Source organism: Electrophorus electricus, chromosome 15 (genome assembly GCF_041902795.1).
Source record: "Electrophorus electricus isolate QZ-2024a chromosome 15, ASM4190279v1, whole genome shotgun sequence".
Taxonomy (NCBI): Eukaryota; Metazoa; Chordata; class Actinopteri; order Gymnotiformes; family Gymnotidae; genus Electrophorus; species Electrophorus electricus.
In genome coordinates, this window is record NC_137511.1 from 20788255 (window position 1) to 20813890 (window position 25636).

Sequence of the window (25636 nt, forward strand, 5' to 3'; positions counted from 1 at the left end):
GGAGCTGAGGAGCACCTTGTGTGTGGAGCAACGCGCATGCTGAGGAGCATTGCGTGAGGTGAGGAGGGTGGAGGAACGCGGACTTCACTCTGCTGTGGCAGTGCCATTTTATCACCGGCTTCAGTGGCTCCTGCATCCTTGGAGCGACCTGGCAGCTTGGAGGCGCACCAGAGCCATCTCCCCTACTTCAGCCCACTATCGCTGTTCCATCATCTCTAGCCTTACCTCTAGGGCCTCCTCACCAAGTCCACCACACGCGCAATGAGAATTTCACGGCTGGTCTTCTACCTTGATGTCCAAAAGACGCTTTGCGGCAGTGAATTGTGCTAAAGGTCTACAAGGATTAAAGCGAACTGAACAGCAGCTCCTGAGACATGTTTATTTCACCTTTTCAATAATGCAGGTTTTCAATCACAGTTTTTCAATGACACATTCTTTCAGCGCAGCACTCCTCTATATGCACCTCATCTAAGGCTGGAAGACCAGTGCAGCAGAGCGTACGAGCGGTTGTGTTCCTGTCGCGGCACTGAGGAAGGCACTCTCCATAGAGATGCGTGGCTGCTGACGAGCATGTCGGACACGCTAAAGGGACATGACAGTAATTCAATACTCCCGGGCTGGGAGGCTTGCGGGGGTGGGGGGCATCTGGCCCCAGGCGGCTGCGTGTGACCACTACCCACAATCCCAGAGAGGAACTCTGTGTCACACACGTTCCCACATGACACGCATGTGTTCTTTCCTCGACCTCCCACTCCATCTCTCCAGTCTCTTGTTCCAGCTCGCAGTCTCCCTCACAAATACTAACATTTCAGCAGCTTCACCTCGATGACTCTATTCAGTACTTCGATAGTAGTCGAGTAGCTATATCCTGATTAGTCTACACCAGTAGTCGAGTAGCTGTATCCTGTTTTCAGTATTGAGATCCAAAATGAATAATTCAGTGCTCAGTGGTAGTTCAGTGCTTTATATGGTCTGCACTCATGAGTTCCAACAAAGATGTGAAATATTAGTATTTAGTGATTGTAATGTTTATGAACTCCCAAGATAACATAATTCTGTTCCATAACACACATCACTGGCCCCAGAGTCTGGGGAAATAACACTTGAGGCAAAGACTCCAGGAAAAATAAGGACTTTCATGCTTCAAGCTTCCCCTGTGTAACAGAAGGTAGAGAGAGCAGCGAACACCGCCCATGCAGGGGGAAACGGCGTGCATCACAGCTCCTCGCTCTGACGGTACACAAGTCAGGCTGACCAGAGCGGGTTACCAAGTGAGCCATTCATGTGAGGCAAAAGCAGACATTCTCTCATCCACCCTATTAATGTACAACTAATGTTAACTATCGGCAGATATCTTGATACTGAAGATATCAGGATAACGAACTGGCAGTAGCAGGCAGCTCTACTCTCATTAGTAACAGCCTTCTCTAATGCAAAGACCAGCCTCACCAAAATCGTTCTTTTTCAGATGGGAGCAGGAGCTCTGAGGTCTCCTGGCTAACAGCAGCATCTGTGACCCCCACTACCCCTTCTCCATCTGCCCCTACCAGTCATTATTCAACATAATGAGCTCTCTGCTCTGCCACTCTGCAGGAGCTCCGTGGGACACCTGTTCCCATATGGCTCTGGCACATTTAACACCTCTTTACATAAGCTTAGAGCACCACAACATACACGACCTTATATCAGCTTAGAGAGCCCCAATCAACAATCAAATTTAAACCAGGTACAAATGAGATCAATGAACTAAAAGTTACCAAATAAGAAAAGATGTGCAACAAGACCCAAAAGTTCATACACCAAAAATTCTGCGCTTCTGCTGCAGAACCACCTTCAGGGGAAAAATCGTCACAACACTACTGAGGAGCTCACAGAGCTGATACTAATGTATGTGAGAACCCTCTTCTCAGCTGACAGAAGGATTGAGAAAAAGCACTGCAGGCCATGGCTAGATACAAACAACCGTTCCAGAATAATCTTACGGCTCCAAGGTAAACCAAGGATTAGTCTTTAATGTTTTTATGTATAAGAAGCAGATTAGTTTAATTTAAAACACAGATTAGTTCAAGGAAAAAGGTCAGTTAAAGGTGCAGCAGAGACACACTGATCTCCCAGACCTTTCACAGGGTGCCATAACACTCAAAGTTTACAGAGCAAGTGAAATCTAAAACCTTACAGAAAATGGTGGTCGTTTATCTTTCAGAGACTTTGATAGCATCTTTTAAAGATAAAAAAAACAAAAAGAAACATTCATTCTTTCTGATACCGACCAGAAAAAAAAGTTGATTTATGAGCAGCTTGTTATTTTCTTACAGACTAATGTATGAAATCAAACAGAGAACTCAATACTGAAAATGAAATATTAATAAAATCTCCATACGCCCTGCAGTTTGGTGGGACCTGCCATTGGGCTAATGAACAGATGAAAGGCGGTGTGCGCACTCCATGAGCAACTCGCCATGTCTGTGCGGTCGGCCTTCCGCACTCGTTTAATAATAGCTGTATGTAATTAGTTTAGCAGGACGGAGCACTCAGAGGCCTGGGAAGCTGTCACCTATGAGTCAATACTACTGTCAGCATCCAGCCAGCTAATTACCAGTTGTCATGGAGAATTTCAGTCTTTAAACGAGAGGGGCAAAAAATGGAAAGAGAGAAAGGAAATTATCAGAACACCAATTACCAGGAAATCAGGGTGTTGAAAGAGTGAGATGAGAATGGAGGATAGGCTGGGGAAAGAGAGAGAGAAAGCAAGAGACATACAGCTTGATAGAGACAGACAGCTCAAGAAAGAGAAAGCAAGAGAGACAGAGTGTGAAAGTAAAAAGAGAGTTGTTTTTAAATAGTAAATAGGTCAATCATGCCCCAGAACCCTCACCTGGTGAGGAACTCCACGACTGCATCACCCAGGAACTCCAACCGCTCATTATGACTGATTCTGGCAGAGAAACACAGAGCCTTTAAATAAATATAATACACACACACACACACACACACACACACACACACACACACACACACACACACACACACAGGTGCTTGAAAGTTTCTATATTTCTGCATAAATGTGACCTAAAGCTTCATCATAGTCACACAAGTCTTAAAAGTAGATGAAGAGAACGAAACCAAACAAATGAGACAAAAATATTGGACTCTGTCATTTATTTATTGAGAATATGATCCAATATTACATATCTGTGAGTGGCAAAAGTACGTAAGCCTTTCCATTTACTATCTGGTGTGACCCTTTTGCAACTAAACGGTTCCGGTAATTGTTGATTAGTCCTGCACATCGGTTTGGAAGAATTTTAGCCCATTCCTCCATACAAAACAGCTTCAACCCAGTTATGTTGGTGGGTTTCTTCCTATGAACTGTTTACGTTAGGTCCTTCCACAAAATTATTACATTAAGGTCAAGACTTTGACCTGGCCATTCCAAAACCTTAACGTGGTTAGTTGTCTTGCTGCATGATCCAATTTCTTTTGAGATTCAGCTCAAGGACAGATGGTCTCTCATTTTCCTTTAGAATTTGCTGCTTTAATTCAGAATTCATTGTTCCATCAATAAAGGCAAGCTGTCCTGGCCCAGATACAGCAACACAGACCCAAACCATGATACTACCACCACCATGTTTCACAGAAGAGATGAGGTTTTTATGCTGAAATGCAGCATTTTCCTTTCTCCAAACAATACTTCTCATTTAAACCAAAAATCTATATTGTTCGCGTCCACAAAACGCTGTTCCAGTAGCCTTCTGGCTTGTCCATGAGATCTTAAACAAACTGCAGACAAGCAGCAGTGTTCTTTCTGCAGAGCAGCATTCTCCTTCCACCCTGCCATCCACACCACTGTTGTTCAGTGTTCTGATGGTGGACTCATCAACCTTAGCCAATATGAGAAAGGCCTTTAATTTTAAGTTACCTTATGGTTTTTTTGACCTCACAGACTATTACATACTTGCTTTTGGCGTGATCTTTGTTGGTTGACAACTGCTGGGGGGGTGTAATAATGCTCTTGAATTTCCTCCATTTTTATATAATCTGACTGTGAACTGGTGGAGTCAAAACTCTCTTTAGAGATGGTTTTGTAACCTTTTCCAGCCTGAGCATCAACAACTCTTCTGAGGTCCTCAGAAATCTCCTTTGTTTGTGCACTTCCAGAAACTTGTTGTGAAAATCAGAATTTCTAAGGTTTCACATACTTCTGCCACTCACAGATATGTGATACTGGATCATTTTCCCTCAATAAATAAATGACATGATATGAAACGATAATATTTTTGTCTAATATTTTTGTAATATTTTGTCTGACTTTGTTCTCTTTATGTTTAGGACTTGTGTGACAAATCACTTTTATGCAGCAATATAGAAACTAAAGTGTTCACAAACTTTCAAACACCACTGTATACACACACACACACACACACACACACACACACACACACACACACACACACACCCAATGACATTTTCCCTGAGAAGCAAAAAACACTATACAACTTCAAATCTTAAACTCACAAAAACCAGAAAACAACAACTCTGGAGTACTTACCTGGAGGGAGTGGGATCATCCTGCCCCAGACGGGACATTATGTTAATCAGTGTGTTAATTCCTGAAAGACACAAAAGTAACCATTATAGAATAATTCAGCTCTCCAATATGAAGATCAGCTCTCTAATGGTTCTTCTGACATTCTGACTGCTTTTCCTATTAAGGATTTTTTCCAGAATGGAATTTTCCTCCTAACTATCAAATTTATTACTCGATAATAAGGAATTTTATCCCCAAAGGGAAAATCCCAGAGAGCTTCTGTGGGATTCCAACTGCTATTTAGACTGAAGAATAATGTCTCTCAAACTCTGTGCAATAGCTCATACAAATGAAGAAGTTCACCTAGAGGGGCTCAGCCAGACCTCCAGCAGTACACTGTAATAGTGAAGAAGAGCAAAGAAGTCTGACTGCTTACCTTTCTTCCTCATGTACATGTGATGCACCTTCCTGTCCCCATATTTGGGCTGACGGATGCCACAGTTGGACAGCGAGTTGCGGGCATGATCAGGGTTCATACCAAAGTTCAGGTGATGGCTTGGGTGAGTCATAGCCAGCTTTGGGGTTAAAGAAGAAGAAAAAGAACATCAAAATTTATGACTAACCTGATACATTTCCGTATGCAGCAATTTACAGATGACAGCTGTTAAAGTGAGTTCTGATAATATGTCTGAGGAAGAAAGAGAAGTCCAAAACATTTTAAAGAAGGCATAACACGCTGACACTTTGATCTCCGGCAGATCTAAAGCTTTAAACCCCAAGATACTCAGGCGCCCCAATGAAACACTTCGCATCATGTGCTCACATGCAGAAACTCCACTCAGGCCCAGGACTTTCCTCAGCATAGCCCTCAGACCCTGGAGAATTCCATCAGCAGGAAAGGAGATCACATTTACTGAACTCTTCTCTCACAATACTGTAAACTAAAATCAATGTCAAAGTAAATGTGTGTGTTTAATACTTTTTAAAACATATCTAAGTGTACAGATATACACTTAGATATGACTACAGTCTACAGAACAGAAGTGCACTTCAACAGCAAGCTCTCCCCTGATCTATAAAAATGAAACAGTAACACCCATCAGAGCCCCTCGCTCATGAGAGACCCTTCTAAATGCCTCAGCATGGCTGACCACGAGAGAAATCACAAAATAACATTTTCCTCCGCGATCAAATAATAAGGTTGTCAGGATGCATGAATGAGGGGGAATGGATGCACAGAGCATGCAGCTGGGATGCACATGAAAGACTGCAGAAGTGAGGTGTGCACGTGGAAGATGGCAGAAGTGAGGCGTGCATGCTGAGGTCACTGACACCCTTAGGTTTCTAAGTTCCTGAACAAGATGTCTGGAGCAGGATCCCTACACCTCCACTCCCCACGGACACAGATCAGCATGAGTCAGCTAAACCAGCGCAACGACAACTGAACAAGTGAGAGGATGATTTATAATCATCAAAGCATTTGGACACAAACAGGAAGGGGGGGTATCTTAAGATAATTAAAACATACAGCAGGAAGCATGAATCAGCTAAAACATGCACACACACTCACACACAAATACAGACCTACACACACACACACACACACACACACACACACACACACACACACACACACAAACACAGACCAACACAGACCCACACGCACACACAGACCAACATACAAACACCCACAGACATACACCCCACCACCACCACCACCCACACACACACAGACAGACAGACAGACATACATACATACATACATACATACATACATACATACAAATGCCACAGCGCAGTGGGAAAAATCACACTTGTAGTGGCAAATTAGAGCCAATTGTAATGACCATCTTTGGAGTATACATACTAATACACTCCATTGGACTAATCTGTAAACACACTTCGCTGGACTGACCTGTAAATGGAACAGATTAGGCATGGGAATAAATGGAGAGATTATCACTGTATTTAACAGATTATCTTTATTTAACTGTGTTGATCCTTCACCTCTTAAAATATGATTTTCCAGAAGGCTGTATGACCACCCACCCACACACCCACACACACACACACACACACACACACACACACACTTAAGCATTACCCTTTGTCTGAACTCTGTTACCCTTTATATGTACTGCCAGCATGTGTCAGCAAATGGCTTTTCTCAAACACAGTTTCAGGACAAAGTTACAAAACAATTCAGATCCATATTACAACACTCGAGTGAAGGGGTAAAGAGAAAGAAATAGCCTCCTGCTCAATGACAACAACAGTAATGGGAAAATCAGGTTTCCTGCTAGCTGTGGTTTAACGGTCTTGTCCTTTTACTCAGTGTTTCTACAGAAAGCAATTTAGCTCATGCTAAAATCCCTCTGGATGAAAAAAGGAACTGAACTCTCAAATGGACAGAACTCATCCCAGGGGGTTTCTACAGTCTCGCAATTTAGTTCAATATCCTGCAGCCAAACGGTCTGTAGTGCTCAGGTTAGGAATGACTTATGACAGTCCTGCTGGCGTTTGGAGGCTTTACTGTGACAGATCTTCATAAATGTCCCTTTTAAAAGCGATTTATGCGAGCAAAGTGGAGTTTTGAACTGATGTAATTGGTGTTATCGCGACCATCTCCTAGACAGCACCATTATACCTCTGTCTGTCAGACTGCACCTTTCACGTCAGCACAGCTGCCTCTCAACAGCTCTCTCCCTGTTGCGTGGTTGTGTGTGTGCGTACGTGTTACCTGAAGGAGACATCGTTCCTTGAAGGTGTAGCCAATGAGCTTGTCCAGGTGCATCAGACACTGGTGGTACCGGATATGATGGGTCAGGACTGGGAGCATCATTGCATGCTGCACACACACACACACACACACACACACACACACACACACACACGCGCGCGCGCGCACGCATGGTCAGAAACAAAGTCACTGAACAGATAAATTGCAATAACCCTGATGAACAGCAGACTGGAAGAGGGGCTACATCAGAGAAGTAAGTGGCTTCTCTCTCCTCCTTTGCTTGTCCTATGAGTGTGTAGTACTATATTGGGAGGAGTCTCTCTCTCTGTCTGTCTGTCTGTGTGTGTGTGTGTGCGTGCACGCATATGTGTTACTTGGCAGACATCAGAGCGGATCCCCGTCTTCCAGAAGCCCTGACTGCTGAGTTCAACGGTCACCTCTCTCCTCATGGTGTTCTTCTGACGAATCTTCTGCAGAGCCTCCTGCAAATGCCATAATTGTTACCATTACTGTCATCATCATCATCATCATCATCATCACCATTACTGTTATTACCACCATTACTGTAATCATCATCATAATCGTCGTTACTATTACTGTTATTATAATTATCAAAATCACGGTTATCATCATCACTACTATTACTGTTATCACTACCATTACAGTCATCATAATCATCATCATCACTACTATTACTGTTATCATCATCATCATCATCATCATCATCGTTACTATTACAGTTGATAACAGTGATGATGATGATGAGGAGGAGGACGACGACGACAGTAATTACTATTACTTTCATCATCGTCCTAATCATCATCATCATGTTTTACCATTACAATTTTAACCCTAATCTTCTCCTCAGTAGCCAAAATCAAGCACTTTGCCTTAGTTTCTCATTGAAAGCTGTGCAGTGGAAGCTTTACCCAGTGGGGATCAGCATAAAGCCCTTTCACTGTCATAGAAGAAAGCATAAAAACTATCCCACACAAAGAAAATAATAGTTCTCTCTCTCCCTCCCTCATACACACACACACAAGCACACACATACACAAATACATAGTGACCTTTCACTATGTTCACAAAAAAATGTTTTAAAAAAAGGATGTGAAGGGGTGAGCTCCCCTATTGAAGCGCTTCCACAGTTCAGCACCCAGCTGCACAATGTGGCCTCAGACTGGTTCTCTAAGCTGCTACAACATTGTTATAAACAGCTGGAAAACATGCAGCAGCTGATTGGCAAATGAGGTGTAAATTAGATTCATTAGATTAGATACAACACATTTCAGGATGTTTCTAAAACAGCTAAAGACTTGGTTGTCAGTGTAAATAATTTTTTAAATAACAAGCTTCAAGACAGTCCATTTCTGTTACAAGTTTTTGATGAGAAAAATAGTTTGTGGTGGTCTTGGGGGGCCTACAGTGTGGGGACACAGAGGTCTTGGGTATATTAGTCCCTGCAACAGTCGGGTCATCAAAGCTCCCCAAACTGAATCCAAATGGACCAATAATCATCATCAGCAGGAAGGTGGTAATGGAAAGAGTGAGAGAGAGAAAAGCAGGTCCTATAAAGCTAGCTAATTGGACAATTGTGATGGCAGCAGGCTGTCAGTTTGGCAGTTGATTGGTTTAGTTGTTCGAGTGGTGGGCCAATCACAACAGGCGTGCACACAAGCAATAGTCTATCTATTAGAGGCCTCAGTCGAGCATTGCTGTTAGTTAAAGTAGACACACACTGCTATGCTCATAGGCAACCGTCCAGGCAGTGACCAGTTACTTGGCAATATGCTTGAGATTTAATTCTTGTTGTCTGTTTCTTAGCACAAAGTTCCCCAGTTACATCCAATTACCTGTAGCTATTTTGTCCAGCTTTGGAATCCTGATTAAATTCTATTGAAAATTGACTCCACAGTACATAATCATACACACTTACCACTTACATTACATTTACGGCATTTAGGCAAAGCCACTTGAGCAATTGAGGATTAAAGGCCTAACTCAGGGGCCCAACTTGGCCATGGTGGGGCTTGAACCAGCAACCCTCTGATTACTAGTTCAGTACCTTAACCAACTGCTCCAAAATAATATTCACTGGCCATTAGCTGCTCTAGGTTAACCATTGCAGACTGTATCCAAACACAACCTATCTGTCCCATCTGCCCAATCACTGCTCAACTTCCCACCACAAAACCAGTACTGACCCTAAGCCAGTACTAAGCTTCACCCTAACCCACTACTGACCCTGACACTAACCCAGTACTAATCGGATATCATCTGTAAGGGGCTGCCACAGTGGTGACACTTGCATGACAGCCAGATCATATCCTACTGTTGCGCTGGTATGAGCATAATAGGCAGGACAGTTCTGCTGGGGTGTGACATTACTGACATCTCAAAATATCCAGGCACCAGTGCTCATGTGGTCAGACACTGACCACACATGATGAGAATGACAATGCAGACTGGCATACTAAACGGCTGGGATACCCTAATCAGCTGCTTCTATTTAATCCAAATTCCAGATGTTTCTAATTAATAATTTGATATCTACTAAAAAAAGGGGGGGGGGGGGTAGTTAAGATCCTCTTATGTCATTCTTTTTTAAACCTCATCTGTATTCTCTCACCGCCTGCCTCCATGTTAGCTCCACTTCACACATCTTCTTCCTGTGTACTTTCTACGCAAAACACCAACAATTTGCTTATTTTTGGTTTTCTATTCTTGCTCACTCCCTCCCACCATTGCCCTCTCCCATCTCTGCCCCACCCCAATTTTCTTGCTCTCTTTTTTCCTCCCTCTTTCTCTCCCTCTCCCTCACTCACTCGCTTGCTCTCCTCCCCCTCCTTCACAGAGAGATGTCACTTGCAGTCTAGCATGACAGTCAGAGAGTGTAAATTATCCACGAGCAGCAGGATTGTGACAGAGCGCAGAAATAAGAGCAACAAAGGCATGAATAAATAACAGCATCTCACTTTGAACTTGGAATCAAAGAGAGGTGTGTCGCGCACACACACACACACACACACACACACACACGAAACATGTGCACGCAGACTCTGGAGACAGACCTGCAACTAGTGGGCATCTGCAGAATTTGAGAGAACAGGAGTTTCCAACAAGAGCACACTGGACTCTCAGCTCAGAGCCCAGGGCCAGCAGGGTAAGCAGCACAGGGAGGAGGCCGAACGTACCAGACACCTCCTCCACATGAGCACTGGATAAGGGGAGAGGCACATATCTGCAGGTAGCCCTGCTGGTGAAGCCATACGTGGCTGTGATGCGTGACTGCACAGCCTCATCTACATGGATGGAAACTGCACAAAAATGTGAAATGGCACGAGGATGGCAACTGGGCGTTTGGTACTCTGGTGAAACAGCATGAGTGTGGGCAGGCCTGTTTGCTCTGTGCATACCTCCAGCACATTAGGTGGACAGGAGGACAGGCAGATGGACAGGCAAAGGATCTAAGGCCAGATGTCTGCAGACAGAGAAGACGTGTAGAACTTTGATGTTGCCGAGAAGACTTACTTTCCTGCAATCAGCCCTGATTTTATGAAGAGTCACCAGCTTATAGCTCAGAGGAAAACAATGATTCATTGGATCTTTATTTATGTGAAATTAAATAAAAGTCCTATCTGTGAAAAACAGGGTTCTCCATTCCACCTGCCCCCCTTCACTGACTATGTGGTATTGAGATTGCTTAAGCCGCAAGGGGAAAGGGGGAGAAATGATCGTATAGAACAGTAATGCAGGTTGTGTGGAGGAGTAACGGTGCTCATGCAGAGGAGTAATGGAGATCGTGTAGCGGAGTAATGGAGATTGCATAGAAAAGTAAAGGTTACTGGGTAAAACCACCTCTTCTGTGATATGGTTGGCCAAGCCTGGTTTCCCAGTGATATGATTGGCTAAAAGGCTTGCATCACTGGGATGGGAGCAAGGATTGCTCCTGAATGACCATGTCTGCCTTAGTTGCTGTCTACCTACCACCGACAACTGTGTCTGCCAGGTCGCACACGCAGAGTGCAGTCAGCCGCTCAGTGCTGCTGGGCAGGGGCAGCTCAGGCACATGTGCAGCAGAGATAGCACATGTGCCTGGTCAGCTTCAGAGAGCAGGCGAGAACTGGCGACGGCTATCGTCAGGACTAAACTGGCTACAATATTAAAACTAAAACCAAACAGATCATCAGGACTAAACTGGCTTGCATGTGAGAAACGGCTGTGTTTGGAGAGTGTGTACCAGAAATGGCAGTGTGTGGACAGCATATGAGAGGGTTTGTAATGGTGGTATTTGGAGAGGGCCTGTGAGTGTTCATGTATTGTTGAGTCAAAAGTAAATATTCTGCTTCAGACCCTTACCATTACCATAATAATATATTATTATAACACTAATTGCTATACATTATGGCTTGGCAGTGTGACTGTAATAGAAAAAAGGAACAGAGATTGTAAGAGATGACTGTGTGCGCATGGGTGCATGTTGAGTGAGTGGATGTGTTCGTGTGTGTGTGCGTGCACTTAGGGTCTCTGTAGGAGGCATGAGTCTGTAGACTATAGAAGTCAAAGAGTCAAATGAGAAGTCAAATGAGTGAACTACAGGTTTCACTGGCCTTGGGGTACACGCACGCACGCACAGATTACGTACCTCTCTTTGCATCAACTTCTGCTTATCAATCTGTTTCACTTTGGGGCTGTTGGCCAGTAGGTGGCGCAGTTTCACATAACTCTTCCACAGCTTTTGATACCTGCAATTGAAATGCATTTTAGCAAATACGGCATCAATGATTTAACATGATTTAACTGCAGCCTGAGGCCAGTGTTCAATTAGCATCATGAGTGTAGGCAGAGAGGGTGGGGCTTTGTCCTGTAGCAGTAGGGGTGAATATTCAACCACCACAGGCTCCATGTCACTGAGAATGGTGCAAGAGCATAAAGCAGGTGGTAGTTAGCCCTGATTCTCTCTCGCTGCTCTGTGTGGTGGACCTTGGACTGTATGATTAGTAATAATAACTCCTTCAAATCTGACCCATTATTGCAGATTTCCCTTTTGTAACATACGAAGGATTCGGCCCTTTCTCTCACAGGCAGCTGCCCCGGTGCTTGTGCAGTGTCTCATCATCTCAAAGCTTGCCGACAAAGCCAAAAATGGACCAGCCCCTTCATACATGAGGTCAATGGTAAAAGCCCAACGCGTACCTCGAGTACGTCGAACCTCAAGTACAGCTCGGCTTGAAATACCACACTTCAAGTTTCATGGAAGACGAGCATAGAAAATAGTCTCAGTCTTGGCTCCAAGATGGTGGAATGAACTTCCACTTGCTGTCCAGACAGCAGAGTCCCTTGCAGTCTTCAAACACAGACCCATCTATTTGAGGAATATTTAAATGACCACTGATCCTACTCCTATATTGACTAACTAAACTAGTACTTATTGTAGGGTATTGTATATTACACTAATGTTGTCTAACAAACTCTAGTACTTATGGTTTATTGCACTTATCATTGTTTAAGATAGACCTTATGAATTTTGTACTTCTAGACAACAGCAGTGATCCTTGTATTTCTATGGTATTTTAGATAATTGGTATATTGGACTCCAACCTACAGTACTGTGTACTAGGATGTATTCTATGAGTAAATGGCAAAGCACTTTTGTAAGTTGCTCTGGATAAGAGCGTATGATAAGTGCCGTAAATGTAATATATGCCTGATGTAGCACCCCAGAAGAGAGGATTAAATGAGGATCAAACACAGACAGTCCAGTCCAGTACCATCCACCATCATCACTCACCAACAGCACCACCCACCAGAACACCCATCATCAACCACAAGCAGCACCAGCCAGTGCCGCACAGCATCATCAGGGTTTGTATTTCTGATTTTGCTCTCTCTCCCTCACTCTCTCTGTCCTTATATCTCTTTCTCTCTCCCTCTCCCTCCATCTATCTCTACTTCCACCTGATTCTCTCTTCCTCTTTCTCTTCCATCTGTCTCTCTCCCTCTATCTGTATCTGTCTATTCATCTGTTCCTCCATCTGTCTGTCTCCATCCCTCCATCTCTCTTGCTCCATCAGTACATCTCTCTATTCCTCCATCTGTCTCTCCTTCTTTGTTTATCCCTCTCTGTACGGTAATGACGCACCAGTGTATCCTTGTATTTGTCATCTCTGCCTCACTGGGGGTGGGGGGGGGGGTGAGATGCATGGGCCCTCCCAGAGACTGTCCACACACACGCGTGCGTACGTGAACATGCCCACACGTGCAGCCAGACCCCGTGATGCAGACTCCACCAGCACCAGGTCTGAGGGGTTAACCCGTCTCCATCAGGCCTGTGGGGTTGCTTTCATTTCACCAATGATACAAAGTTCGCAATCATGTTTTGACTGACGTTCTGAAGAAATCTGCATTTGGTATGTTTACGATAATTGGTGTTTCTGTGATCAGGTACTCGGTATCAGGTCATTAGCATTAGCTCCTATCAGTCATGGAAATTCCATAAAGTCTGCACTTCCAGAAGAAGCTCTGGGTATATTAATCTCCCTGCAGTGTGTACAGTCTGGACAGGTAAACACCCACTCCACATGTTCTCAGAGGTGATCTGCATGTAAACTGACTAATGTTAACCTCATCAATAAAGCAGATCTTTACTGTAAACTAACAGTGTAAACCAGCCAGCTAACAAATGGCCATGGAATCAGAGTGAAAACAGTCCAAAAGATACAACTATTTTACAAGAGGCTAAAGAGCAGAAAAGGAGAGGAGAAAGGGCCGATCTCACAGCATGGGGACTGGCTGAAGGAGGAACGAGCAGAGGGCAGATGTACACTCTGCTTCCCTGGGGGAACTTACTGGTTTCAAGAGGCAATACTGGCACCTACTGTTAGATCAGATGCAGCTACCAAAGACCATGAGGGCACATGCACACGTGAGCGTGCATGCACAAAAATGTACACTCACACACTCGTATACATGCGCACATGCACATATGCAAACGCACATTTGCTACATTACACAATCTTTTAAACACACTCAGACCCTTACACACACGCTCATATATACAGTCACACATACACGTGCATTCTCATACACAACACACACACATGCACACACTTGTTCTCTGAGACAACAGGCATGCCGAAATAACAATAACAGCAGCAATAAAAGGAGTCAAAACAAAGACGACTCTCCATCACATGCACTCAGGGTCCTCCTCGTCTCATCCACACACACGCGCCACATTATGGGTGAGCATGTAATAAGGGAGCATGATGAGGACATGATCCAGAGCAACTCCTTCCCCACTGTAGCAGCACCACAATTCTGTTCCTTACCCTGCAGCGCCACCTGTGGGCCTGGAGCTTCTCTCATGCCTTTAAACCCTCTACTACACTGGAGTATTTATACCCACCACCACCACTACTACTACTACTACTACACTGGAGTATTTATACCCACCACTACTACTACACTGGAGTATTTATACCCACCACTACTACTACTACTACTACTACTACACTGGAGTATTTATACCCACCACTACTACTACACTGGAGTATTTATACCCACCACTACTACTACTACTACACTGGAGTATTTATACCCACCACTACTACTACTACTACACTGGAGTATTTATACCCACCACTACTACTACTACTACACTGGAGTATTTATACCCACCACTACTACTACTACTACACTGGAGTATTTATACCCACCACTACTACTACTACTACTACACTGGAGTATTTATACCCACCACTACCACTACCACTACTACACTGGAGTATTTATACCCACCACTACCACTACCACTACTACTACAACACTGGATTTGATAGCAGTGTGTGAGTGAATAAACGCACCCATTATGAGAAGGTTAAAAATGTTATGAAAAACACACATGCACATGCTCACCTACCCACATGCATGCGCACACACTTACTGAGGGTCTCCTGCATAGCTGAGCTGTGCGGGCCGTATGCCGAAGTGTACTATGATGGGGAAAGTGATGACATTTGGGTTAAACTGCTCCCGATCCAGCTGGTCTATCCTCACAGAGCTGGGTTTCTTTAGAGCACACACACAAACATACACACACAAGATTATCAGTTTTTTTTTGTTTTGTTACAAAAATAAGATCACCACACATTTTCATTTTAACAATTAAATGCATCTGTGCCTGCTTGAGTTACCATGCCTGGGTTGGTGACGATCATGTCCGTGTGTGTGTGTGTGTGTGTGTGTGTGTGCACACGCGTGTTGCTACCATGCCCGGGTTGGTGACGATCATGCCTCTGTGTGTGTGTGTGTGTGTGTGTGTGTGTGTGTGTGTGCTCTAAAGAAACCCAGATCTGTGTGTGTGTGTGTGGCTACCATGCCCGGGTTGGTGACGATCATGCCTGTGTGTGTGTTGCTACCATGCCCGGGTTGGTGACGATCATGCCTGCTTGTGTGTGTGTGTGTGTGTGTGTGTGCTACCACGCCCGGGTTGGTGACGATCATGCCTGTGTGTGTGTGTGTGTGTGTGTGTGTGTGTGTGTGTGTGTGCGCGTGTGGTGCGTGTGCTACCATGCCCGGGTTGGTGACGATCATGCCTTGTGTGTGTGTGTGTGCGTGCACGTGTGTGTGTGTGTGTGTGTGTGCACGTGTGTGTGTGTGTGTGTGTGTGTGTGCACGTGTGTGTGTGTGTGTGCACGTGTGTGCACGTGTGTGTGTGTGTGTGTGTGTGCACGTGTGTGTGTGTGTGTGTGTGTGTGTGTGCGCGCGTGTTGCTACCATGCCCGGGTTGGTGACGATCATGCCTTTGCACTCTTCTGCATATTTCTGCCACTCCAGCTCCTCCCACTGGAGCATGTTCGCAATCTCCTCCTCAGGAACCAGGGGCTTACTGCTACACAACAGATACAGCAGGACCTGGTGCATAGACAACACCTCCTTTCCCCCATCTGAAACAAACACCACACACACACACACACACACACAGATAAAATTTCATTTTCTGTTATAATCACATTTAATTATACTTTAACAGCTTCACAAAAAAAAAAAAAAAGTTCAGGATTTTTACAGTTTATCTCTTACTGTCAGAAGCCCAAACTCTCTTCTGTTTTTAAATCTCTCTTTACTACAACAATCACCTTACAACCACAGCTGTGATCTTACAAAACCCACCATCAGGTTACAAACACAGCCATGGTCTAACACAGGAAGACTGACCTGGGAGGAAGCGAACAAAACGAGGCATGAAGTGAAACCTCTGGCAGTTAGGACTGTCATTTTCCTCTGGATCTGCAAGAAGAAAAGACCTGAGTCACAACAGACAAAACAGTGAATCAATCAGAGGAGAGTTTGGATATAATCAGAGTCATGTTTACTCACAAGTGAAAGAGTTCAAGGGTCAGACACTAGTGATCAGACTTCAGACCAAACCAACTAACCGTAACCTCAACTCAAAACCTAACCCTAACCCTCCCTCTCTAAGCTAACCCTCACCCTGAGAGCCTCTACAGTGTACCAGTGCAGGAGGCTCCAGTGTTGCCCTCGCGGGCCAGGGATGGCATGAGGAAACGTCACCTCATTCTGTTTTTGCATTTATTCAGCCCTGTTTGCACCCCATATGAATGTTGGAGCAGGACAAGATGAGCTTAGAACATCAGCAGAGGACAATCACTAAATGCTTCTCTGTCACTTAACAGGACCAATAGTGTTGACCACAGACCATACAGGAGTTTACCTGTAAGGCTCTCAGTGTTGAAAACGGGCCCTATAGTAGTATACCTATAAGCCTCTCAGTGTTGAAAACAGGCCATACAGGTGTCTATCTGTAAAGCCCTCAGTGTGGCACCCAAGCTTTGCCCCCAAGTTTGAGTAATAGTGGAGGGATGGAAAAAAAAATTAAAAATTTATACCATTCAATCTATATCATGACTACTTTTTGTAACCTTTTTTATACAAAGCAGGTATAAGGCTGTTTAGGAAAATAGAACCCTATCTGATTGTACCTTAAAAAAAAACCTAGATGACTGTACCTTTAAAAGAGAACCCTACATGTTTGTACCTTTAAGATTCCAGTCATACAGTTCCAAAATGTCCTGAAAAACATATTTGGCAAACAGCTCCAGGCCTTTCACGCAGTAGTTCTAGAGAGAAACATCAAAGGACACCCACATACACACAACCCCACACACAGACACACAATGTCAAGCAATGCTCAGGTTAACGTAGCAGTAACTGGAAAAAATGCACAAAAATAAACAGCAGCAGCAACAATGGCAGCACAAAAACATTTCTCTGGATATTTTATATTTTGGTTTCAAAAATTTTCAAACTGCAAAAAGGAAAATGTCATTTTTAAGAGCATTTCAACAGAAGAAAACAAAACAGAAAGCACAGCTCCTGTGAGCCGTGTGGTCTCAGTCACTCTTCGATTCACAAGGACATTTTATGAGAAAAAGTACAACAGATTAAACAAAAATAAAGGACAAAAGATAGAACAAACTGAACTGACCTCAGGTGACATCTCCTCGATAAAGTGGATCGTGTAATCAATGTTGAAGCGAATCACTCTGCACAAAGGGATCTGTGAAGGGGGAGAGAGAAAAAGAAATGTCAAGAACACACTACACTTAGCTTTATAGATCTTTAAATGGTTAGTAAAGGGTTTTGAAAATGATTTTCTAGCTGAGTATTTGCATTTTGCAAATCCAAGTGACATTTCTCCATGCATCTCCCTTGGACACACACGTGCGCACACACACGTGCGCACACACACGCACACACACACGCACACACACACGTGCACACACGCGCACACACGTGCACACACGCACACACACACACACACACACACACACACACACACACACACACACACACGTGCACACACGTGCACACACGTGCACACACACACACACACGTGCACACACGTGCACACACACACCCTGCACCCAAGGTAAAAGAGAGAACTGACATAATCGGTATCGGTTAATATGATGCTGATCTTGAAAAAAATACCATTAGCAGGGAGGAGCTTACACTGGTGAGGGGCGTGTGAGAGAAGAGGGAGAATCCCTCAAACAGGTATTCATGATCATCATAGTCGATCCCCGTGGGTCGGTCCGTCTGACAGACACATAAACAGGGTATTTTAGGGAACCATTCATGAAATGCTTGTAGAAAAGTTTTCTGAGGAAGGACTAGAAATCCTCTGCCAAAAAGGTTCTTTTGATTTATATGTAGTTTGTTTTTAATTACTGTTACCGAAATTTAAATGTGTGTTTCAAAGAATTTAAATAAATTAAATATTTATATATTTAAAGGGAGGGAGAGACCGAGAAAAGGGCGGGAGATCTTAAATATCGTTTACCTCAAAATAAACTTGTTTAGTCTTAACTTACTGCAAGTTGATAAATGCTTCAAAAAGACAAGGTCCCCATTTTTTATAGTCAGTACATATAGCAAAATATAAAAACAGATAAACAGGAAAATTATCCAGCTGTTAAATTAAACGAGGAATGGATAAGACCACAGAGACCCACCAGGAAGTTTGTGGGCGGAGACACAGTGATTCTGTAATGGAAAAGTTTCCCAGCATTGTTGCTCATTGGACGGCAGGGTTTCACTGGCTGAGAAACAAAAAACAAATGTAATAAATTACTTATTTGCCTGACTAAATCGGAGGTCATTAAAGGCTCTGAACACCTCTACAGTAAGACAACTCCTCCTAAAGGGCTAATGACCTACATAAAATTTGTTAATTAGCAGTAATTATTAGCTCATAAACACCTTAAAAACATCAATAAGCAGTTATAACAAATAAAAATGAAAATAGTAGGTACATTAATCTGTACTGTTATAACTCAGACCCTGCTAATAACTTCACTTACTTTGTCTTAATCAGTCAGTATTACACAAGTAAGCTCTCCAATGTGTGTTAAAAGGTAACTACCATTTTATTCTTTCATTTATGGCATTTAACTGACTTTTTAAAACAAAAAAGCTTACAATTACTGAGAGTTAAGGGCCTTGCTCAGGGGCACAACAGTGGCAACTTGATGGTGGAGCTTGAACTGGCAACCTTCTGATTACTAGTCACTTACCTTAACCACTGAGCTACCACTGTTAAGTTAAGCAGAATGTTGTAGATAAGTTCTTGTAAATCTATGCAAACAAAGTATATCTTGTTTTAACCAAGTAGCTCAATGTTGTACAAAGACACCTTTGGAATGTTTTTGGAATAAATTGTTCAGTTATTGTCAATTATTACCATGACGTGAATCTATGATATATTTTTAGACTAGTTCATCATCCCAAAAAAAATTGCAACCCACAACACTTCTTATTATGACCAATATCATGACAACAGGTATAACACTGCTGTAGTGGTTGTTTATAGACTTTTTATGAACAGGGTGACATCTGAAATGCTTGGAAGTCTTTGAAGGATGCATAGGAGTCATTTACTGTGTTTTACTACTAAGAAAAATGCCACAGTTCTAAGGGTAATATGGTGTGTGTTTGGGATTACCGCTTCTCCAGGGTAAATGCTGTGGCGGATTCCTGTGCGTCTGGCTTTGGCGCTACACTTACACAGTGGCCCATCATTCATCTGCAGTGAAACGAGTATATACAGTGAACCTAAGGCTTTTAAAATCAAATCATAGAAATGACATCTGGACACACCATAAAATAACACCATTTTCTATATTCATGTACACACATATATATATATACACACACACGCACGCACGCACGCACGCACGTGTCATGGCTGTGTCTGACCTGTCCAGGATCGTTGTACCACAGTTCGTCATGAAGGCGATCAGGGTGAGCTTTCTTTCTCTTGATTTCAGCGATGACATCAAACATTTCCGAGTCTGAGCTGCTGGAACAGCTACTGTCTCCACCAGACTCGCTCTCCGACTCACTAGAACTCTCATCTGAAATACAAACATACACGAAAACTACAGCCATGCAGTGTCACTTATGAGCAGTAAATAACTCATAAGGTCCCATTTCACCAGCTGAGGTGAATTCAAGTGAATGACAAGTTCATCACACACCCTCGTATGGGTCCAGTTTTGTTCTTATTAAATAACCCACCTGGTCTGGTTCCAGTTTCATTCTGATTGAATAACACACCCTGGCCTGTGTCCAGTTTCATTCTGACTGGATCGTGTACCCTGGTGTAGGTCCAGTTTATTTCTGACTGGATAATGTATCTTGGAATATGCGTGTTCTGATTGGATAGCGTACCCTGGTCCAGGTCCAGTTTTGTTTTGGGTGGGTCCCATTTAGGTCTGGATGACTTGGCTTGCTCCTGCCTGCAGCCCAGCTCCTCCTCAAAGCGCTCATAGAGGTCTCTCAGCTTACTTGTGCCCACCACCGTAGAGTCGCCCTGGCAACATCAAACACCGACATCAAGGCAGAGTGAAACCAGCAGCCAGAGTTCAGCACAATGTTAACACTCTAGTGGGGGTGTGGAAGGGAGAACACTGTATAAACACTCAACTGGGGTATGGGAGGGAGAACACTGTATAAACACAACTGGGGGTGAGGGAGGGTCAACACAGTATACACACTATACTGGGGGTGTAGGAGGGACAACACTGTATAAACACTACTATGGGTTTGGAAAAGACAACACTGTATAAACACTCTACTGGGGTATGGGAGGGAGAACACTGTATAAACACTCTACTGGGGGTGAGGGAGGGTCAACACAGTATACACACTATACTGGGGGTGTAGGAGGGACAACACTGTATAAACACTACTATGGGTTTGGAAAAGACAACACTCTATAAACACTCTACTATGGGTTTGGAAAAGACAACACTATAAACACTCTACTATGGGTTTGGAAAAGACAACACTATAAACACTCTACTATGGGTTTGGAAAAGACAACACTATAAACACTCTACTATGGGTTTGGAAAGGACAACACTGTATAAACACTCTACTATGGGTTTGGAAAGGACAACACTGTATAAACACTCTACTATGGGTTTGGAAAGGACAACACTGTATAAACACTCTACTATGGGTTTGGAAAAGACAACACTATAAACACTCTACTATGGGTTTGGAAAAGACAACACTATAAACACTCTACTATGGGTTTGGAAAGGACAACACTGTATAAACACTCTACTATGGGTTTGGAAAGGACAACACTGTATAAACACTCTAGTAGTGGGGAGGAAGAACTGCTACATTTGCCTTCTCTCTCTGTAACTATGTGTATGTGTGTATATGTGTGTCAGAAAATCTCAATTTTAATATACGTGTTCGTGTGTTTGTGAGAGATAAAAATTTAGACTTCCTTAACATTAGGTTGTGTGTGTATTTGTCTGCATATCTAAATCATAACATATACGTCCAACAAATCAAACCAAATTACTTAATGATGTGCCTTCATAACAATGAGTCGTTACCACTTGGTCCATGGGGTCATTAGAGTAGTAGTTCTCTGCGTGGGTACAGCGGACCCAGGCAGGCTTTAGTAACTCCTCCTCCTCTCGCTCGTCATCCTGGCGATGATCAGAGGAGGCATCCTCAGAGTCCCTGGCCCTAGTGGAGCTTCTGCCCCTGACGCCCACGGCGCTGTCTGCCCTCTTTTCTCTGTCCTCCTCCACACGGCCACGCTTCCTCTCCCTGCTGGCCGAACGACTGCGTGCGCGCTTTCTGTGTCTGTCCACCGGAGGAGAGGTCCTGCTGTCCCGGTGCCGACAGTGCTCCCTGCTGGAGACATGTGCAGATGAGTTAACTCCGCCACAGAGAAACGACCAGCAGCCCATAATTGTTCCACCTAATTCAGGCACTAAAGAGGAATTCCCAGCACTCTACGTTCATATCCGTGCTCTGGTACCTCTCATTGTATTGACAAAAAGGACAAACTAGACATGCTTAAATAGTATAAACCCTCTTATTTCACAATATTATATTGAAGGCAATAAATATTTTATTCCAACAGGCTGATACAGGCCCAGAGTGGATGCAGTGCCTCCAGACGGAAGCAGAGAGACCCACCTGCTGCGCTCATGGCTCCGGTGTCGCGGAGGTGTCCGTCCCCTCTCATGCTCAGAACGGTATCGCCTCCTGTCCGGGCTCCGTCCTCGCTCTTTCCGCTCCGCCCCATGCTCCACCTTGTGCCTGTCTCCGTGCCCGCCGTACCCATAGGCCTTGTGACGGTGGTCGTCATGACGACGAGGCCTCTCGGGTGAGCGCGGCCGGCCGCCAGGTGATTTGTCAGCCTTGTACTGCGGCGGATGGCGGAAGTGCTCTGGCTTAAAGGTGCCACTGTCAGATGGGGCGTAACCGGGGCTAAAGCCAGGCGAAGGGGGGAAGTGGGGCTGTTGAGGGTAGGTCATGCTGTAGGGGGGCTGGTAGGGGAGAGACGGGGGCACGGAAGGCGGAGCTGGTGGCAGGGGCGGAGGGGGCATGGAGGGGAGCATGTAGGGATACGGACCGCTGCCGGCAGAGCTGGGGAGAGGCGGTGGGGGGAAGCTGGGTGGCTCAGGGAAACCCGGCCGCACAGGGGGCGTCGGGAACGGGGGCCGCATGGGGCCCTGACCCTGAGGCCCTAGCCCCTGGGGAGGGGCAGGAACAGGGTAGGGCATAAAGTCAGGGCGTGGAGACATGTAGCTGCTAGCACCCTGTGAGCTATACACGGAGCAGTGTGCTGTTGGCTCGTAGTGGTATAGGGGCACAGGGGGTTGAGGGGGCAGGGGTAGGCGCACATTGGCTGGGCGGTAACTCTGGGGTGAGCCGTGCTGCCCCGGGGGAGCTCTGCCCCTGGGACATCCACGGCCAGGATGAAAGGACATATTCTGAAGCAAAAACAGAACCCAGAAAGCTGAGCCACATATAAATGAAGAGCTCACTCCCAGCACTCAATAAAACACAATCTCAAAAGTAGAAATGCCATTTGTATTTGTAGCGAAGTGGACTACTGAACTAAAATAATATTGCACATGTTCCTACAGTTGATCTGTATTACATCCTGCGTATCTACGAAGCTATGTTACAGTTCGCAACTGTTCAAACCATGGACATTACAACATCGGACGTTTAAACTCCAATGAGATCACATCCACTCACCAGTTAACGTTACTGATTTATCGCTATCACAAGATAGTGTATTGTGACGGTATTATGATGTCTAGTTTGTTTTATTCGTCGTGTTTCTCCACACCACGCATCTGGAATTCTGTCTTCTGTTCGAAACCAGTAGTAAGCAATAGAAATGTCCAACCATAAGATAAGCGATTAGAAATGTACTTACCTTAGTCGATCAGACAGTTCAGATGCAGTAATCCCTGTGAAGCCAATGTACTAATGAAGATGGACAGAAAGGCAAATGTCAGGAAGATTGAAGTAGTGTGAAACCAAAAGTTAGAAGGTAATATGTAAACTCACTATATAACTGCAGGATTTCTACTGCGGTTTCCGACAGGTTTTGTTAGCTAGATGCTAAACTAGATACGGAGAGCGGTTTCAGAACTTTCTAGTCGAGCCTCTAAAAAGGTTGGTAAAGTTCAGCCAATCAGATCGAGACTAGTTACATGTAGCCAATGAACAATGAAAATATCGTTCATCGTTAAATAGCGTCCCCTAGAAACACGGGGTAGTGAGAAATATTGTACCGTGTCGCATATTAAACCGTCGGTTATTGAGTTTTATCGCACTTGATGAATAACAATGACTCACTAAAAAACAGTCACGATAAAGAACATCGACATAGTATCTCTGGGAAAAAAACAACAACTAAGAAAGCTCGTACTATGAGGTCACTGGATGTCATGTAGCAGAGCTGCATCGCTTAATTCATACCAGACCATTAAGTGGAATATTTTCCAATGACAACCTAATTGTAATAGTTTCTCAATAAGGATAACCTTCATATCAGCAAGATCATCCTTGCAAATCACCATTAGCCAGGCAGGAATTTTGAGTAGTCTCTCTTCCGCTGAAAATAAAGGCAAAGTTATGCTTACAGGGTGGCACAGTAGAGAAATTCAAGCCTACACGTGGATTTACAGGCTGCTCAGCTCCCTCGAGCGCAGCTTCCTACGCCAGTGCTGCCACTTCAGTAAAGTATTGGGAAGGAACTTTGCATATTGTTTGAAATGTAAGTCCAGCAGCGTATAACTGTGTTGGGGGAATTGTTTTTTAATCTGCCGAATTCGTTTAGCAGAACTGCACAGAGCAGACCAGTTGCATGAATAGCAGTCTTGCGTGTATTGTAATGTAAGATCCAGCCTTCCAATCAGTCTGTTCTATCGGTCTTTGAGTATGTTGCCTGTAACATCAGCACTGATAGCATGAAACCAGGCGTTTTTGTAGCATTTATCTTATTGTCTTATTAGCTTACACCTGAAAATGCCTGTTAGTAATGCTAAGATTGCCAAATTACAGTACATCGAATTGATTCAAAGATTAAAAACAAACAAACAAAAAAAAACAATTAAAAACAGCAAATTACTTGTAAGTAATATGAAATATGAAGTGCTGGACATAAATGAAACCTTTGTAAACAACCCACACCCTTGATGATACACATAAATTAGAATTTGATATGAGGTTATACCTATATAGCGCCTCAAGGACACTTTGCAATCAAACACAATGCTTTATGTTCAACCAACACACCAGTGAAAAGCAGCAGCCAATTATGCACAGTGTACTCACAACTGGAGACCACAGCCCCTGGGGGACTGCATTGGGCACAGGAAGGGGAGGGAGGACAACACCCAGGACAGAGCACCATCCACCACTGGGCATGCAGACATGCAATAATTTACACTCGCGCACACACACACACACACAGACAGACAGACACACACACACACACACACACATCGAGTCTGGCAGAAGGCTAAACTTAAACAAATCTAGTCTCATATTCAGAGACAATCAAGAACAATTCTGACAATGTTGAATGTTTTCTCATGACAAAGTCAAAGTCTGTGTAGGAAACAGGAAAGCTAATAAATCAAACACAGTTAAAACTCAAATGTTTGTCACACTGCTCATTTGTTTAAAGCCATTCGGTGCGTCAGGAAGGCAAAGCCAATGTTTTATTCAATGCAAATTTAATTATATAGTGCTTTTTACAACGTCACAAAGCGGCTTTACAAATGTCTGGGTCCGAACCCACAGTAAGCAAGCCAAGGAGCAGGATTTTGTTTTATATACATATTGATGTTGATATTACAAGAACCCCGAGTTAATTAATCTTTTAATGGATTTTGGAAGGCATTGTTATAGCTTTTCGTTAGCTCTTCAGAAGGTTGGAGAATCTCTGTAATGAATGCTACAGTGAGGTTCAATGCATGGGAAGCAAGGACTGTCACTTCACG

The 25636-nt window shown here is 44.0% G+C and overlaps 1 protein-coding gene across 5 annotated transcripts in view; it reads right to left on the reverse strand.

Annotated features, from left to right (window-relative positions):
* drosha (drosha ribonuclease III) overlaps positions 1-23805 on the reverse strand; it is a 79609-nt gene extending 55804 nt beyond the window's left edge. For 4 of the 5 annotated variants that reach the window (XR_014117241.1, XM_035533866.2, XM_081697895.1 and 1 more), the window contains exons 1-20: positions 23694-23805; positions 23560-23609; positions 22305-23104; positions 21710-22016; positions 20526-20667; positions 20052-20209; positions 19798-19878; positions 18809-18895; positions 18306-18392; positions 17779-17850; positions 17329-17410; positions 16488-16559; positions 16047-16216; positions 15214-15338; positions 11914-12013; positions 7643-7750; positions 7269-7376; positions 4965-5103; positions 4550-4610; positions 2876-2935 (exon numbers count right to left, since the gene is read on the reverse strand). Coding sequence is in view for 4 of the 5 variants with exons in the window: in XM_035533866.2 (XP_035389759.1) it covers positions 2876-2935; positions 4550-4610; positions 4965-5103; positions 7269-7376; positions 7643-7750; positions 11914-12013; positions 15214-15338; positions 16047-16216; positions 16488-16559; positions 17329-17410; positions 17779-17850; positions 18306-18392; positions 18809-18895; positions 19798-19878; positions 20052-20209; positions 20526-20667; positions 21710-22016; positions 22305-23101 (2756 nt within the window). In the remaining variant the exon portion in view is untranslated. The remainder of the gene's footprint in view (positions 1-2875; positions 2936-4549; positions 4611-4964; positions 5104-7268; positions 7377-7642; positions 7751-11913; positions 12014-15213; positions 15339-16046; positions 16217-16487; positions 16560-17328; positions 17411-17778; positions 17851-18305; positions 18393-18808; positions 18896-19797; positions 19879-20051; positions 20210-20525; positions 20668-21709; positions 22017-22304; positions 23105-23559; positions 23610-23693) is intronic. The other variant, XM_081697894.1, reaches the window with a different exon arrangement.
* Positions 23806-25636: the final 1831 nt, after the last annotated feature.